At 35.7% G+C, this 18269-nt stretch overlaps 1 protein-coding gene across 3 annotated transcripts; it reads left to right on the forward strand.

Annotated features, from left to right (window-relative positions):
• The first annotated feature begins 515 nt into the window (after positions 1-515).
• LOC117210325 lies at positions 516-18178 on the forward strand. 3 transcript variants are annotated; one of them, XM_033453260.1, is made up of 15 exons: positions 516-958; positions 2908-3107; positions 3875-4151; positions 5443-6226; positions 7331-8147; positions 9877-10360; positions 11579-11768; positions 12258-12390; positions 13049-13288; positions 13718-13930; positions 15824-16245; positions 16705-16944; positions 17179-17381; positions 17465-17506; positions 17630-18178. In XM_033453260.1, exons 3-15 carry the CDS (start codon positions 4060-4062, stop codon positions 17766-17768), a joined length of 3999 nt encoding a protein of 1332 aa, XP_033309151.1. In that variant the 5' UTR covers positions 516-958; positions 2908-3107; positions 3875-4059; the 3' UTR covers positions 17769-18178. The 3 variants fall into 3 exon arrangements, with proteins under 3 accessions (XP_033309151.1, XP_033309152.1, XP_033309153.1); XM_033453261.1 differs by lacking the exon at positions 3875-4151 and having other exon boundaries at positions 518-958; XM_033453262.1 differs by lacking the exons at positions 2908-3107; positions 3875-4151 and having other exon boundaries at positions 518-958.
• The last annotated feature ends 91 nt before the right edge of the window (positions 18179-18269 follow it).

The raw sequence follows: 18269 nt of genomic DNA on the forward strand, positions 1-18269 counted from the left end.
TATCGATGCTCTACTCAATGACAACTTTGTCGTAAGGTCCCATTATCTTGCATATAATGAAATCTTTTCGGGTCATATACATATGAATCATATATAACAGCAGAAGTGATTCTTCTAGACGTTATCAAATATCCTAAAAACATAAATACATAAAACACGTTAAAACCAATCTTCTGGATGGATAAATATCCGTTAATAACAGAGTTGTAAGTAAAATTAAGGCTCGATAGAGGATGCATTTGTAATATCGCGGTCAGATTCGTGCGTTTCGTTGTGTATACACGTGCGTGTAAATAGTGGCTGTGAGTCGACATAGTGGGGATAAAGAAGCGGACAGTAACGAGAGTAGGGATGCATAGGTAGTCTCGCGTAGGTTTCAGAGCAGAATGTTAGTGCTAGCGCACGAGTACTGGCGACGTGTTGCAAGTGAACGCGTTTTGTTTCTTTTATCTTATCGCAATAGTTTTATCACTGTGTAAATAGTAAGAGTTTTATATTTAGCATTGCTCAGATAATTTCGTTTGTCGAAAATTAAGACGCGAACGAATCTAGGGAAATGTCAAAGAATGCGAAGAGAAAGGAGAGAAGCTCGGTCGCCTGAAGTGTGAGATTCGCGTCCGTGTGCGTGGTATCTGTGCGCGCGTTGTCTCGTGCGTGAGTGTATCGGCGTTCCGTGCTTTGTGTGTAGCTCTAAACTATTTGGTGCCAGTGTGCGTGTCGTAGGTATATATCGTGTGTATACACCTTTTCAACGGTGGAAAGAGAAGAAACGAGGAGAGAGATGATGACAGTGGCAACGACTAACGGCCAGGTGGGTCTCTGACCCCGCTGGACAATAAAACAGCTTCGTGTTGTAAATAGTGTTCTATGTGCAAGATTAAAAAAGCACTTTGATCCGCGAAAAACACTCGAATAACCGAGGAATCGTTTCACGGCCCCGTCTTGGACAAGTTTCAAGGTACGTGCCTCTTGTTTCTTTATATACGATGCCTCCGTTTCGACGACACTCGAGAATCAACAAGTAGGCAGCTTTGGTTCGCTATAGAAAAGTCAGTTCGATCTGGTGCGCTTAAAATACATACTGTAACAATCGTTTCAAAGGCACTGACTTTCCGCAACAATAGAGATTTTTCTCGGCACAATCGTGGTAACCTTGCTGCGTGAAGATCCAAAGAGCATAGATACATCAGGATATGTTTACTGTGTATGCAAAAATGGAGACTGATTAGAATGAGACTCGACACTAGATTTGATGACATATGATGCACTGCAATAGATATACTGTAAATACTGCAGATAGATATAATGAGAATAAATAGGCATATACATATGAATGTTAGATGTATATGATTATGCTTCTATCTTGAATTTTCACCTCAAACAAAAAGCTTTGAGTTTTATTTGGTATTAAAAAATAGCGAATTTTGGAAATACATAAAAACACAAACTAATTTCATTTCCTATATATCTTAAAAATATGTAAATCTAGGAGAGGTGAAAGATTATACCGACTAATGATTAATTTTTGTTCAAACACAATACAAACCACAGTTTGATCCGGACAAAGTATAATATCTCGTAATATCCTTAAAAAATATTGCACTATTTACCGACCTTAATCTCCTACATTTGTGTATACAGATTACGATTAAATTTGTACGCCAAAACTAAGTAGAATATATCTAATAATGTTTCTATATTAATAAAAACAGTACCTGCATTTTTTTACTAATCTCAAAAATGAAAAAGTTGACCGATTTAATAGCCGAACGATTTGATCAACAAAAACAAATCGATGCATAGGTACAGTACAATAGTAAGGAATGCCATATCATTAACACAAATGATATTATTCTTTTAATACGAACTATAAACAGGTATGGTTACGTGAGCAACGAAGATGCGCGCATACTAAACGTAGAAGCCTATCGACGTTTTGGCAAATATTTGCCTTTCAAAGGAACAGTTGCCAAGTATGCCACTCGGTTGATAGAAGTAATTGGAGCGACTTTATTATTGACTGTTTGCCTTGCATGTATTTTTGTGTGTCATTTGAATCATACGATGAATACCAAGATCAAATTATCTCGAACATGTTTTATCGACATAACATTTGAATAAAAGAAACCATTATATTCCAAATATAAATGATAATTAACGGACTGTTGACCAATTACGTTCAACAACTAACACGTGCCATTAATACAATCAAATAAAAACACTAAATTAATTTCAGTAATTATCCGACATAATAAATAATGTTACAATGATAGCTTACACGATTATGTAGTAATAAAAAATGTAGCTCAACTAACCTTTCTTGACAAACAAAAAACATTGAAAAACATTTGTGTAAAGAGAATGATTCACTTAACTGAAACAAGCCATATTTTTGTGATTGAAGTTAGAAACAAATGTTGGAGGAAAAGGAAGAATGGTTAAAACTGGACTACATATTCACGATCACACTATTTATATTTTCTATGTTTTTCATACGATAAGCTCTACAAAACTAAAATTGAAATACCTCCTAAATTAATCACTTTTCTTTCACTTTTCTGTTTTCCCTGACATCTTTTCTAACTTCAACCAAAAAAAAGATACTGCCTGTTGCAGTCGCATGAATCATCCAGTATATTTGTCTTACATTTAAAATCCGTAATCTTACCGACTTAATTCAATAATACCGTTAGGTCAACAATGAGAATTTCTTTAATGAGAAAGTGGAACGCGCGAGTATCAGAAAACTAACCGCGTATGTTTTCCAAGACTGGTCGAAGTCACGGAATCAAGTTTACAGACTTTGATAGCGCTGGTTTTAGCGCGAAAAGACCTTGCTTATTAATGTTAGGCAGCAGGAAATTGCGGGCGTTTAGGGAATAACGTCGAATACTTATCATTTTGCAGCGGAGATATCGGTTAATTTTAGAAACTCTGATGGATCTGTTGGCACGACTTTGCCATGATTCACGTTCCGTTCACGGCTGAGCAGAGGGAACATCGAACCGCTCTCCTTTGTCCGACAATGAGGAACATGGGAATCTAGGTCCAGCCCGACGATCCATGGATCGGAACTGAGAAAGCATGGAAACGTGACGTTCGTGTTGGTTAGTGCAAAAAACCGGAAACTGGATGCGTTCGCTATCGGATTTCGAAGCGATGACTCAGTACTACAGAACAGTCGTGTCAATTTATAGTTTTCCCTGTTCTTTTTTTCTTTATTGTTCTCGGTGACCACGTGACTAAGATGCGGCGATTCAAACGCGCCAGAGTTTCCAATGACTGTCGTTTTCGCGGGAATTAGAAATTTTATGTTATTAGCCGTTGTACGTATTACTCTCGCATGGTTTATCGTTTGGTCTAAGTTTGTTTGTTATTTATCAATTTTTCGAATGATTTTTATAAGATAACATTTACGTGCAATTTGAAGTAGATGTACTGGAGAAAATGCAGCATCCTAACCTATATCTTTGATATCAATTGCATAAACGAAGGTATTAAGTAGAAAGTTCGATTCGGATTAGCATTTGGAAGCGTTAATAAACTATTAAAAGGAAGTATACGTTAAGATCCACAATTATATGTGTAGTACTAGCGTATGATACCGTACGTACGATTATCATTCAAATTACTTCCTTAATAATGTGTCTTCATTTCCAGATTTACATACATGAATAAACGTTACGTACAAGACACATGAATAAACGTTTCACGTTTCAAATTAACTAATTCGAACGTTTTATAAAATATATTATCGGAATAAAATACTTTCTACGAACAGTAAAATTACTACGAAAAGATGATTTAAGAAATAGCTTAAACACGATGGAATTACAGGTTAACTTGAATTACAATTAACGTAAAATTTAATTAGGTGAAAATTATCGGACACCAGAAGGGGTATACATGAAGCTGATAATCAAGACGAATCGAAATTATAAAACATGATTTATTCCAACTGCTCATTGCTAATCACGTGACTCGGAAGCGGTGATTCAATCGTGCAGAAGTGCTTCGCGCTGAGCTGTCTTTATTATCTAAGTAACTATCGTTGGTAGAATGTACGAAGCAAATGTTGATAGTTCTTCGAGTCAGTGTTCAACGCCTCGTCGGGATCTCGAAAATGAGGAATCGTCTTCGGATGTTGCGACGTATGATAAATTAATATATATCACTTTTTACAAATATTCGCTTGGTAATCTATCTCAAAGCCTTGAACAATTATATACTCAATCTTTGATTCAGCATACAAATCGCTCGAACTGCCCGATCTCTTTTACCTACCTTATTCATATTCTTCGTTTATTCACTAACAATCCTTTATTAACTATCGATCATTTCTTCTTAATCCAAGTGTATGGGAGAAGAGTTTCTTCAATGGATGAACATTTCTACCTGAGATTGCATTTTAATTGTGCAACGTGAGAACAGGTGCCAGCAGGCTTACGCATGTGTGTTGCAAGATTGGAAATGAATTCTGTTTGCTCGATAAGTTTAGCATACTTTCACTGCTTTGTGGTAGTACGATCAACCACCATACGCTTCTGATTATTTCAAAATTTGTAAATTCTGTTTCCGATTTTGCTGTTATTCGTTAATTTTAATGTCATCCTTTCGTTCATTTGATACAATTCTAATTACATAATTTACACATGTGTACGTATAATCGCAATTAATTTTTCTTCTCTTTTTCTAATTCTGTATCAAAAATTAATTATCAGTTTACTATCATTGACATGGTACCATAAAAAAATTCTAATCCTCGTATTAGATCAATTGAAATATTAATCGAATGTGAGATATGGAAAGTAATAAATTAAAAAGAGACCAAATTACAACTGTCCGACACTGCGCTATTATCTCTCGCCACGCGCATGTGACTTTTTTTACGTCTCAAGTTGCACTGAACGCGATACTATCAAGTCCCTTGACACAGGTTGACAAGATGTCATCCGAATAATCATTGCAATTATAACATAAGACGGTTTAAAATCGCTCGTACATCTCAGTTCTGTCTTTTTAATCACAATTAGTCTCATTAAATTTATTAAAACGATAATTATATTTCTCGTAACAATTACTTTTTCGAAGAAATATCGAGTTCTTTATCTTTTAAATCAAAACGAACAAGTTATATTCATTTCTTTAAACGAAACCCATCTTATCGAATATAATTATCCTCAAAATTATTACACATAATCGCTTGACCTGAATCGTACAAAAATCATTAATATCATCTCGTATTCGGTCGGATATGCTGCATCGTAGAAACTGATAAAATTCAATTATTCTAAGAGATACTTTATTCGCGAAGTTCACGAAAATTCCAAAATTTGAATGACAAATTATTTAACCAGCTCGCACTTCACAATAACAATAGCATCCGAAACGTATCAATTTCAAAGTGTACACGCATGAAAGATATGAAAATACTGTTATAAGGGGACCGAAGCATGTAGCGCAGCTTCTACGTTCCTGGATCCTTCGGTTAAAAACGAGCGGCGAGACAGAAAGATATCCATACGAGATGGAGGAGAAACCGATACCGAAACCTAGATCGGTGATGACCGAACGACCGGTACCAGCACCGAGGAGGAAGCTGCCACCTTCGATGCCAACAGCTCGATTCAGCAGTCACAGCGATTCCAGTCAATCGGAGAAAAGCGACGACTCGAAATCCACGTCGGAATCGAGGAGTACGAACAATGAATTTTTTCGAAATCTGACCAGTAGTTCCCGACAACTGAAAGACGAGATTTCGGAGAAGATGACGATGAAGGGCCGTGCGGTAATTTCCAGCACGAGGAACGCTAGTATTAGATTGGAGAAGTCGGTGAAGAATCTTTTAACGAGACGGTTAACTTCGTTGAATCAGGACGATCTTTTAAGGGATAACACCGGTGGTAATAAGAAGTTCAAAGATCCTGTAGAGGATGAGAGATGCGTCTCGATGCCGGCTGATGATATTTTCAGCAGCATCTCGTTCTACAGTCCCTTGAACAGTAATCTGAGAAGCGTCAGAAATGAGGAGGATCTTTCCGGGACGCGTCACAGTCCACCACCTCCTGCATATCCTCCTCCACATCCTGACGAGTCTATCTACGACGAACTGCAGTCCGTCACGTCAGGCAGCAGTCGATACGACACGATCAGCTCGACCATCTCTGACAAAGTCGACAGGGACTTCCCCGAATCGTTTGATCTACTTAGTTTCGTGCTCAATCAGGTAAACGTACCGTTTAAAAACGTATTTCAATTGTTTTAACCCTTTAATTTCCGTACAACTTGTTATTTACTCTACGACATAAGCAAATTAATAATTTATGGGCTCTAATTCATTTTAACGACTACGTTATCTATTTCAGATAGTGCTGATTCATAATAGTGTGTGCTAGATCCATGATTCTGTTTACTATTCCATCGTCTTCGACTATGCATTAAAATATCGAAACATTTATGATCTATCATTTTTTATTTCTAATAAAAATCGTTCAGTCGCTGGAAGTAAAATTCAGGAAAATTTCTCGCATCGAGTCATAGCCCCAGCTACGGGAATTGAAGGGTTAGAAGCGTGATTTCTATTGTTTTTATAACTGCATCCAAGAATAATGCTTTTGCTAATCTTCCTTTGTTTCCTTTTTTTCTCTTACTGCACATTGTGAACACCTAGAGGGAACATATTCGCGTTGTAACAAGATTTCGGAGCAATATGCGCGCGAAAAGAACAGACGATCAAACAAGCGAATGAAAGAGGGACATAGGATAAAAGTGGATTTTGCTTCTCGATTTTTTTTTATAAATAAAAAAGCGAGTCCGAGTTGTCGCGATACATTCGAAAAGTTTTTTCTCACATTACTGAAGGGAATAACACTTTTGATCCGAGGTCGTTAACTTTCTTCCCTCCGCTATCAATAAAATTGTTAGCGCGTGGCCGTCAGTCTGTCACTTAGTTAGCGCCCGTTCAATATTTAAAATTACTTCGGCTAATTCAAACGTTTGATTTCTATCAAGCAAATGTAACTTTCCATCTATTGTTTTTGTCGTAGCATTTTCTATGTTATAGTTTACTGAATCAGTCAAATATCGATACAAATATCTGAATATTACTTTATCTCTTTATCCCATTGTCCTTATCAAAGAATAAGAATAATAAGACAACAGAAGACTGACAACAGAACGATATCATAGGATCAGATTGCGGATTTTTATGCGTTCATAGGAAATTTACATAAAAGTCCAGGATCTTGCATGTAATTAAGAAAACGCCGAAACAATTACGTTAAGGTGCAAAGAAAAATATAATTAAAAATTTCCCATGGTTTATTAACAGGCCAGTGATTCCGATCAGAGCTTGAACCTTTCCGACGTAAACGTGACACTACCGTTAGACAAATCGGATAACGCGAAGAGATTATCCAGATCCGATTCCTGGACGTTCTACGACACCGCGCCAGTTGGGAAATCCGAGGGGCTCGACGAACTGGACAGGATATCCAGCGCAGAGGAGGACATCCTGGACAAAGAAGTGCCTCTGCTCGATCGAACGTCCGACGCGTCGAATGGAAGCCAAGCATCCATTCAAAATTCTCTGTATGAAAATCTGTCGCCGCAAAAGGCACAAGAAGAGAAAGAAACAACGTCGAACAGTCCAGAAAATAGACAACAGAGTAGTAAATCTTTGTTGTTCGAGTTTGACCCGTTCGCGAGAACTTCCGATGAAAACGTGTATAGCAACTTTGAAAATAACGATTTAATGTTACTGGAGACTTTATTGGCCACCAACGATTCGCCGAGCAGTTCTGGCAGTATTCTGGACTTTCAGGAAGCAGTCGATAACGAGGAGGAACAAGATGACGTGGAAGAAGAGGATGCCGAGCAAATCTCGTCAGTGCCACCAGAACCACCGAAAAGATTCGACTCCTTGCCGAAAAACGAGTACGACGAGGTCGCAGAGATCCTTCCAGAACCGGATAAAAGCGCTACGGGGAAAAATCCGGCTCTATTGCCGAAATTAGCGCACCTAGTGACTCGGAAGCAACCCGCTGTTCCCCCTAGGAAATCGACAGCGAAGAATCGCTCGAGCGAGGCATCCTCTCCTAATTCTGTGACAGCTAAATCCGTGGCTGCTACGACTAGCGATAGTTCAGGTACTTACTTAGTTATATCGTAGCTTTAAGTAGATCATTGAATTAAGATTTGTTATAAATCGTAAAAGGAATGTACGCGATGTAGGCAAAAGGCAGGAAAGGTAGGATTTTATCTAAAGAATTGGGAGTAAATTTGAAAATTTTAGGAAGAAGATTACACCGGTATTGAAGAAAAAGGAACAATGTAATTTCAATCAGTTTGGTAATGATGACAATAATTGAGACGACTTTTCACTTTCCATGTGTATGAGAGAAAGTAAATACGTAGGCGGAGAGAACTGTCAATGTTAAACGCGTAAATGTATATTACCGTCAAAAATGTATAATCGCTATTTTACACTTGTCAATTCTTCTACGAAGAACTGATGATTCAACTCAGTTTCGCATGTGGGTACTGCGTGGTATTAAATTTCAAGATAGCGATAAATTGCAATATCCCAATATGCTTTATTACACTTAAACAATTATATAATCCTACTACTCGGCTACGTTTTAACGCCTTGGCTGATCGATTATTATAATAATTATCCGCCTAGAACTTCGTGCATCCTATTTTTAGACTGCAATTGAGCTTCCAGTGATGTATAGAAGTACAGAAAGACTATATCGTCAATTGAGAGTAACTTAAATTAGTGTTAACAGTTTAACCCTTCTAACTCGACGGCACTCGAAGCATTTTGTCCTACACCGCTGTAAAACTCAAAATTATGATAATTTTTTATATAAATAGCCTACGCCTTAAAAGCAATCATAATTTTAAGATCTGATTTCTAATATTTAATACGAAATACTAATGACTCGACTATGAGCTATTCTATGGCTATTCTATGGTATTGTAAAATACACCGATATATACAGTATATATAAGTATATCGGGTCAGAAGGATAAAATTGTATGGTAATGAGCATCTCGTTAATTTTGTTCACTTCCGTGTCTTTCTTCCTAGTGTTTAAAAAAAGGTGTAGGCAAGTGCTTGTTTAATTTCGTATGAAGCATATGGTAAAGAAAACGTTTTACCTTTAAGCTCATACTTGTCCAAAATTTCTCAAGTTGTTGACTATCTTTTTATAATAATATAAAATAGTATTCGTATCCTCGCAATTATTGAATTTGATGATTTGTTTAAACTGCCATTTATAGTATGATAGACGATTAGTTTTTAATAAACGACATACCAATGAAGAATTTAATTATTACACTACGTATTCCTATCGTTAAACATTGCAATCTGTATATCGTTAGAGAATATTGATCATTTGAATTCAATAATTACGAGTATGAATACTTCTGTGACACACCGTATCTTATTAATAGACTGCGAACGTTTATGCAATTTCATACTTCTGTGGCGACAGTTAAAGGAATAAAAGCTAAATAGAGATTTGTTTCACTTATTCAAGAATATTTCGAAATTTTATACATTTTTGTATATCAATATATCGTATTTTGTATATTGCGTAAATACTTGCAGTTTTAAATGTCTTTAAATGCGATAAATGCATAAACATCTACAGTCTACGTAGTCTATATTATACGTGAAACACAATAACTTATTATACATAAGTAAAATTTACCATTTAGTATTAATTAATATTTAGTATTAATATCCATTTAGAAAATAACGAAACAATTCGTTAAATCTGTGACTCGGAAATTAACACTTTTATAGTAAATATATTTTATATATCTCAATGAAGAATAATTATATACGTACTTTACATGCACCAGTCACGAGTACGACGAGCAGCACGACAACGACGACGACGACGACGACGACGACGGCCGCTGACGAATCTTCGTGTCCTTCGGGCGGTAAGGCCACGGAGGAGCACAGACGCGTGGGCGTGATCCAGAAATTGAAAAAATTGCGGCATGAGTCCACGGGGCACGGGATCAGACCGAACGTGATGAGTTTCGTGAAGAGCGGCAGTAAATTGCTGTCCAGAAGTCGTGACCACAGTGGCGTTGTGCCAAGCACGAAATCGACGAAATTGGAGAGACCAAGGGTGAACGATCTGCTAAATGTGACGACGCACCGCGGAATCGTTTACAGGACCGGTGTAGGAATAGAAAGAGCGAAGGACCTGGTGCAAAGGGCAGCGATCTTAGCCGACCAGAAGCTCTCTTTCTACACAGATAAGGGCATGTCTACTCTGAAGGAGATCGTTCACCTCGACACAGTGTACAGCATTCATCTTCTCCAGGACTTTAAGTGAGTCCGCTTTTTCGTTGCATAAAAGAATGCTTCTCCGAATAATAACACATTATGAAAGAGAAGAATTCGCCAGACGAAGATACATGAAGTAGCGTCATTAAACTCTGAAGAAAAAAGATACGAATACGTGTGTATATTTGATGAGAAAATTTGATTGATTTAAGTATGTTTATTATTAGACTGCGGATTCTTATGCATTTCTGAGAAGTTCCAAGATACAGAAAATTTGTTTGTTTAAAGAATACGTGTATATGAATTTTTTAACGAAAGATATAATATTTATAAGGAAATGGGATAAGTAAGTTACTCCCTAACTTTTTGTATTGGATAGATTTCATACTTTTTTTTTTTTTACGTGGAGGAAATCTTCATAGACACCTTGCCCACCCTGTGGAGGCGGCAGAAGGTAGTGCCGGATTCTTACCGGCTAAAACCTCCACGGACGGGACGGTAGACCAGTGCGAGTGATCGTCGAGCTCCTGGGTGCTTAACACCAAGCACTCCCAGAAAGTACACCCACAACACACGCAAGGGAGGGGCTGGCCGCTTGCCTGTTGTATATCACCACTTCTAAGAGAAATTTTGCATTTTCCTTTTGCAAATAATACCAGTTCTATGCCGAGGATTCGAGAACTCGCGACGCGTCGTCTTCAATTCTGGGCTTTAACGAGCGTAGCTGGCTACCCCGCCGGACAGATTTCATGCTAAAGTAGAATTATTCGTTATAATATTCAGGAGGTCTCCGCTTATGTTTTTCGTTTCTTTATTTGTGTTAGCAGAAACGTGAATCTGCAGAAATATCCGCAGGCCATTTGTTATGTAGAAGTTGCAATCGCGATCTTATATCTGTATGATGCATAATATTTAAACTGCGGACTTTTATGCAAATTCATATTACTGGAAATGTAGTTAAAAAAATGGAGCATCGGTAGAAAATTGTTTCACCTATCATATATTATAGAAAATGCTACACTTTGCGTATTTCATGTGTTTTTTCATATTATGTGTACTCTGTGGAATCTTGCACTTTCAAATTTTCTATAAATGCATAAGAACCCGTAGTAAAATACGTAATGAAAATATCTGTACTTGAGGAAAAGTTGAAGGAAAGTCTCAGCGAAAAAGGAAAATATGAGAAAGAAGTACAAATTTACATATAGCAAGGTTAAACAGCGAACCGACCGAGGAATAACAAAGGCAATTTAAAATGTTCAGGATAGTTGATGGAGAGACTGTACATTGCATAGCAATTAGCGTTGAGGGAAGACCGAGCGTTCACGTGTTCTACGCGAAGGGTACGACGGAACGAAGGATTTGGGCTCAAAGAATACTAGAGGCTATTACTACGGTTTTTCCCACGAAGTACACGGCTGAATTGACGAGAGTAGGATGGGCCTATTTGAAGGTATAAAAAGTGGAAAATGTAGATCAACCAACTTTGAATTCAGGAGATTTTATTTAATTTATAAACTTGTTAGTAGATAGAGATAGGTATGGTAGTAATTGAAGAAGATTTGTGAGATTTAATTTCTAATGCATTTTTTTAAATTTATAATTCTCGAATATTTATAATAAACGTTAAAAGAGCAGCATGATATTTAATGTCGGATATCTTAGAGAGTTTATTTCATCTTTCTTTTTTATGTATATGAAGAAGGTAATATATTTGTACAAGTATTTTCGTTCATCTTGCATTGATTATGATTGTCTTTGGAGAAAACCGATTTCTAATGATCGAACATCCATTTGTGAAATAATAATGGCTGTCTCGTAGTCAGTAATAATAAATATTACTGTAATAATTTTATTTTAGAATCAAATGTTTATATTACTTTTGTTATGTTATCATCAAGTGAATTACATATTAAAAAACATTAGTTGATATATATTCTAGGAAGGCGTAACAGGCACGTGGTTTCCAGCTTGGGTTCTCCTGTATCAACGAACGTTAATTTACACGAAATCTCTGGATCCTACCACGGCCATAACTTTTGGAGAACTCGACCTTCGGAAGGCACGATGTATCGGTAAGTTTCTCTTTCTATCAAAATTATTTAATTATTTAATATATACAAATTTATATATTTAAACACTTTCAGACATTTATATATTTTTAAATAAAATATCAAGTTCTAATTTTGAGAAATACTTCATCAACAACAATTCCAATTTACTGTATTAATATAGTGACAAGTCATCTCGCCATGACTTCATGACAAATAAAAGAATCGATTTACCTTGCAAGCTAGAAAAAAGGAAACAATAAAGCGTAATCTAGAATTAGAAATTCGTCCTACGCTAGCTTTACAATTTGCCTCACATTTACACGGTTATTTCTAGAATTAAATCTTAAAAGAATAATAAATGAAATTATCGATGACCGACTTGCCCATACGATTCTCTGAGAGAAAACAATTTTTATTTGCTACGGAGCTCGTCGTAATAAATGTACGACCCAGTAATGCAATGAAACAGTTATAAAAACACAGCTATTACAACGAACCTTATCTGTTGGAATGCATACACAATTTTCTACTGCCTATTTTTATATGTTTGTCTCGTAATGGCCAGAGTACAGCCACGCATTTCTAAGTGCTTATCAGAACATTTTGGGATAAGCTAAATTGTTTACTTATGAATCACGGTCAAAAAAGTAGTTTCGATGATTTCCACGCTCTGTTACAGTTTTACGGGAACAGGAAGGACCTAATGCAAGTGCAGGATCAGTTCCGGTGGTGGTCGTCGATGCAGGTGGTAGCGGCGCACTACATATGGCTACACCAGGAACTCACGAAGGATCCGCATGGAGACACGCACTTTATCAAGCTGCCACTACCTGTGGCCCCGCTTTAGAGCAGCAACAACTCACGCAAGATAACGTGCCTGTGATTCTCGACAAATGCATTAATTTCATTTATGCTCATGGTAAGCATATGTGCAATGCAGTAGCATATGCAACAAGTAAAAGAAGATTATCATTCCGGTTTTTAATAGCATTTCAACTTTGCTCGTGATTGCCTCCAAGTAATATACTAGTATATTACTTATTAATGTTATTATTATTATCACTTATAACTTGTATCAATTGCTCATGCATGTAAAATAATTCTAATGATAAAGTATATGTTAAATTCATATATCTTCCAAGCTCTGTATATATGAATAAGTATATACATATATCTTGTATAGCATTATATTATATATTTTATTTTATATGATATATATGAAATTTGGAAAAAATCTGAATTTATCTTAATTTATTTTCATCTTCCAGGTTTCATACATATGTATAATATATATATATATAATAGATGCAGTGTTAAAATAACTGAAAAATATTGAATAATGTTAAAGGTATCATGTCGAAGGGCATTTATCGACAAAACGGATCCAATAGTGCAGTGGTCAAATTATTAAAAGCCTTTCGTCGCGACGCATGGGCGACGCAAATTACGAGGAGCGCGTATACAGAACACGATGTCGCCACAGTTCTCAGAAGGTTTCTCCGTGATTTACCGAATCCATTGTTTCCACCTAACATTCACGATCGACTTTGTCTTACCGCAGGTAAGAACCACTTATTGTCCTTGACTTTTTGTGTTCGAACTCGCTCTCTTAACCGGACGTTTTGACAATGAAACAGCATTAAATCGAGAAACCTGAATACGTTGAAATTATATTACATAAAAGATTAAAAAATTAATAACACATAAATAAAAAATGTTATTTCATCATGTATACTTTAAAGTATCAATTTTGTTTTTCTAATTGCAGCATGAATGCAATAAATTATTATGGATAAAGAAATTGAATCATACGGATACGTATTTATATATAAACTAAGGATTATGTACATCAGGTGGCCAGGGATCGCTAACGGGGAACACTTGCTATTTTATAACTACAACTATTTTATTCGGCACAATGATACATATGCTGACTAAGAGTTCGCACGCCAGACTTTCTCGATTGTCGGAGGATCCCTTTTTGTATGTTAAACGTGCGTGACATACGTAATAACATCGTTCTAAGATAGAAGAAACTAGCATCTTCTTACAGCTCAGACAAGCGATTTCCAAACGTGTACGGTTTTGAATATCACTATGCAGTTAACAGTTGTCACAGCTGTCTTCGAGCGAAGCGATGACCGTTACAAATGATACGTAGTTAACCGTCAAGTGATAATGTTTCACAATAAGCAAATAACATTTTGTAACGGCTGTTCTAATTTCTGTGCATTTCTCGCGTTGCGCTGTAAGCAGAAACTTACACTGACCCGGAATTCCGAGCCTTTCGCAAAACAAATTTCTTTGTTGCGATTAAAGATTCGAAGAATATTTAAAACTATATGTTATTTTTTATTTAAAAGAACATGTTTATTTAAATAAGAAGGGAAACGAAACGTCTTGTAAAACAGAACATGTAGATAAATCGCTCCTTGTAGTCGTTTGCATATATCTAACTATAAGAAAAATGTCAAGTTGATTCGTGTTCGCACCCACGCGTACTTTCTCACGTGTTAGCTGGTTTTAACAGGAGCCATAATATTGAATTTCCGGTCCCATTATACACAGATTTAATCGCTCTGTGGTGTCGTTTAATATATCTACGTATCTTCACGAATTTTTATTAATGACAAAAAATAAAAAAGGAATGTATCTTTTTATCTTGAGTAGATCAATAATTATTTACTTCTTACCTATTAAAATTTTTAGAACGTTTCAAGAATGGCAAATTAGAATCGTACTTGAAGATGCGCAAGAAGTATAGTTAATTAATTGTTTATTAAGAAAATCTTTGTCACATAAAACAAAGTTATCATTGTTGCGTTTTTTTTGGTTCAACGTTCTCTTTGAAATAGTTTTAATAGCAACGATAATTGACGGTTCCTGTTTGTCTCCCATGTGTCACGCGTTGAAAGGGGAGTTATGTATTTTAATAGAGCGATGGAACGAACGTTGAACTCAAATACACAAATTTCTGTACGCGTCTGCAACTTGTTTTTAGTCTGGTGCGCAGCGAAACGTCGCGTGAGAATCGCGCGGAGGTCGCCGATGAATCATGGCTTTTCATAACGGGCCTTCAAGCTCCTTAGTGAAAGTAAACACATGTGCTGCTCTGATAAAAATTGCGTACAATCTTTGTTAGTCACTATTAAAGATAACGTGCACTAAAATAGTATCTTGTGTTCGATGTGATTGGGATAATAATCATCGATAAGAATTTATTTCAAAATATGTCCATTTTGATTAAGTCGCCAGCAATCAATTGCTTAATTATGTTGGAACCTATCCATGTTCAAATACATTACAATTCACAACTGTAATGTTTCGTAGGACTTTATAGCAATAACTAAATCTTAGTTAAAGTAAGACTGAAATTAAAAGATCGTAATGCTCCATCGTTACAATTGTATATACAAATACAATTTTAAAAATGTAATTTTAAAAACTGTTTCAGAGACCGTCAACGATAACGAACAAGTTTCAGCGTATAGGAAATTATTGTCCACGTTGACTCCAGTACCGGCGGCGACGCTCAGAAGAATTCTTGCTCACCTTTACTGTTTGAGTCAGCAGAGTTCCAAGAACCTGATGACCGGCGAGAATCTTTCCGCAATCTGGGGACCGACGTTAATGCACGCTGACGAAAGCAGCGCGGAAGAATGGAACAGATCCGAGACTAGGGTGATCGGTGACCTGATCAAACTCTATCCAAAGTTATATCAGTTAACAGCTGCGGATATGGCGAAAGAGGCAAAAATTCTGGAAATTCTCGAGAAACATCACGGTTCGAATAATGGTTTACGCGGTGCACCATCGGGTGATCTGAAAATTTGGATATATATTTTCTCAAGGGACGGGGAATGCATCAATGTGACCGTGAGAATTTCTTTCTTTTATATCTAATTTTCCCTTGTCGTTTCATACAGGATATTTCAAATATGGGTGTTCGGATTTTAGGGTCTCTTCTGTTCAATTTAATGATAAAGAAGGAATTTTGAAATATTAATTAATTAAATAAAAATAAATTTTTTAATAAAAATTTAAATAAAAATAAAAATTTGAAATATTATATTTTTTGTTTAGAAGATTTAAATATGCTATGATTGTGAAGTAGCCTGTGTGATCTCTATACTCTGTTTTTGAGAAGTATATCCTGTTTTTGTGAAATGTAAAAGAGAAATATAGTTTTTGTCTTCAAAATGAACTAAATATACCATTTTTCTAATATAACAATTCCGATATATGACAAAAATACAGCAGTAGCTGAACTTGTACACATATTTAATTTATTCTGAATGTTTATTCAAAAAACGTAACGTATTTTTATTTCTATAGATTGGACCACAAAAGACTGCGTTCGACGTGTGTCAAGAACTGGCGGAAAAGACTAACTTGTCAGCTCATGAATTGTGTCTGGAGGAATATACATTGTCTGGTGCACTGGAAAGACCACTGCATCATAAAGAGCGTGTCCTCGAGGCAGTGGCAAGGTGGGGATACTGGGACCCCGAGGACAGAAAGGACAATGTCCTCATACTTAAGAAGGATCGGCTATACAAGGATATAGCACCACTGGTAAATATAATATTATAGGTAGTTACAATACCACATAATGGTTATAGAGTTACACGAGAATAAACTGCTTTGAACTGGACAATTCATTTTAATTATATCGTGGATTTTAACTTTCTTAAATTCACTGTTATGCTATTATGCCAAATTTATTTATTTGGATATATTATATTTTTGTTACGTTCAAAACAATAGCAAAAACTAATTCGTTCATCTTACAATATCTTTTATTTTTAGATGAAACCACCGATGACAACGTCTGGTGAACTTAAATTTGCTGACACAAAATCGAAAAATTTTAAGAACTACCTCTTCGAATTTAGTCAAGCGAAACTTTATTGTTACAAAGACAGAGTATGCGCGAATGTATTATACGAGTGGAAAGTAGAAGACATCATTTGGTATTTAGGTCACGAGCCAAAGCGAAATCCACAAACGGGGTAAATGCATTTCCCTTTTTCGATGCATAACAAACATTTTTTTTACGGAATTATTAGACGTATGTATATATTTCTTATTGCAGATGGTCTATAACATTCATAGCTAAGAATAAAAAGCCAACAAGGTAATGATTAAATTAAAAGTCATTTCCATGAATCAAAAAATTAAAAAAAAATATAGTCATGAAATTTCCTTCATATAGTGGAGAATATAATATCATAGACAGCTTTTAAAAATTTTATTGTAGGTGTAAAGAAACTCCGTACTTTGGAAATACTTTAGCAGGATCGTTAAAAGAGGAACAGCATAAATGGGTAGCAGCTATGATCTTTGGAGAATATCAGCTAAATGTTCGACCTCCCTCAGTCAATCTCATGGATCCGTAAACAATTAACTTATTTTGTTAAGCTACGCTACTTAGTGCCTTCGAAAAGCAATTATTGTTGTATCATATATAAGTTCTTTCGTCATGAATTCAGTGCCTGTGCTTGCCTTAATGCAAAAGACAATCTTCAATATTTTCAGATGATGATCTACGTATCTATATCGTGATAAATAAATGAATATAGTACTGAAAAAATATGTTACAGCATTCCGAAGGTATAAATATTCCGATCGGTGTTCATTAAATTAAAATAATTTAAAATATATTGTACATTTACACGGGACTTTATAAAACACTTTTGTACGTAATTGTATTTTATGCAAATATTGTCAATCATGTAATATAACAAATTGATTATACATGTAATTTTGTCATTTTTATTTTTAAATAAAGAAGCAAAATGAATCTCCATTTATACAGAATTGTGTTACAATAACCTAAATTATTTAGACATCCGCAAAATAAATTTTTTTTAATTAAAAATCCTGTTGAGTAAAATTTA

The sequence above is a fragment of the Bombus bifarius genome, unplaced genomic scaffold (assembly GCF_011952205.1).
Source record: "Bombus bifarius isolate JDL3187 unplaced genomic scaffold, Bbif_JDL3187 scf7180000008199, whole genome shotgun sequence".
Lineage (NCBI taxonomy): Eukaryota > Metazoa > Arthropoda > Insecta > Hymenoptera > Apidae > Bombus > Bombus bifarius.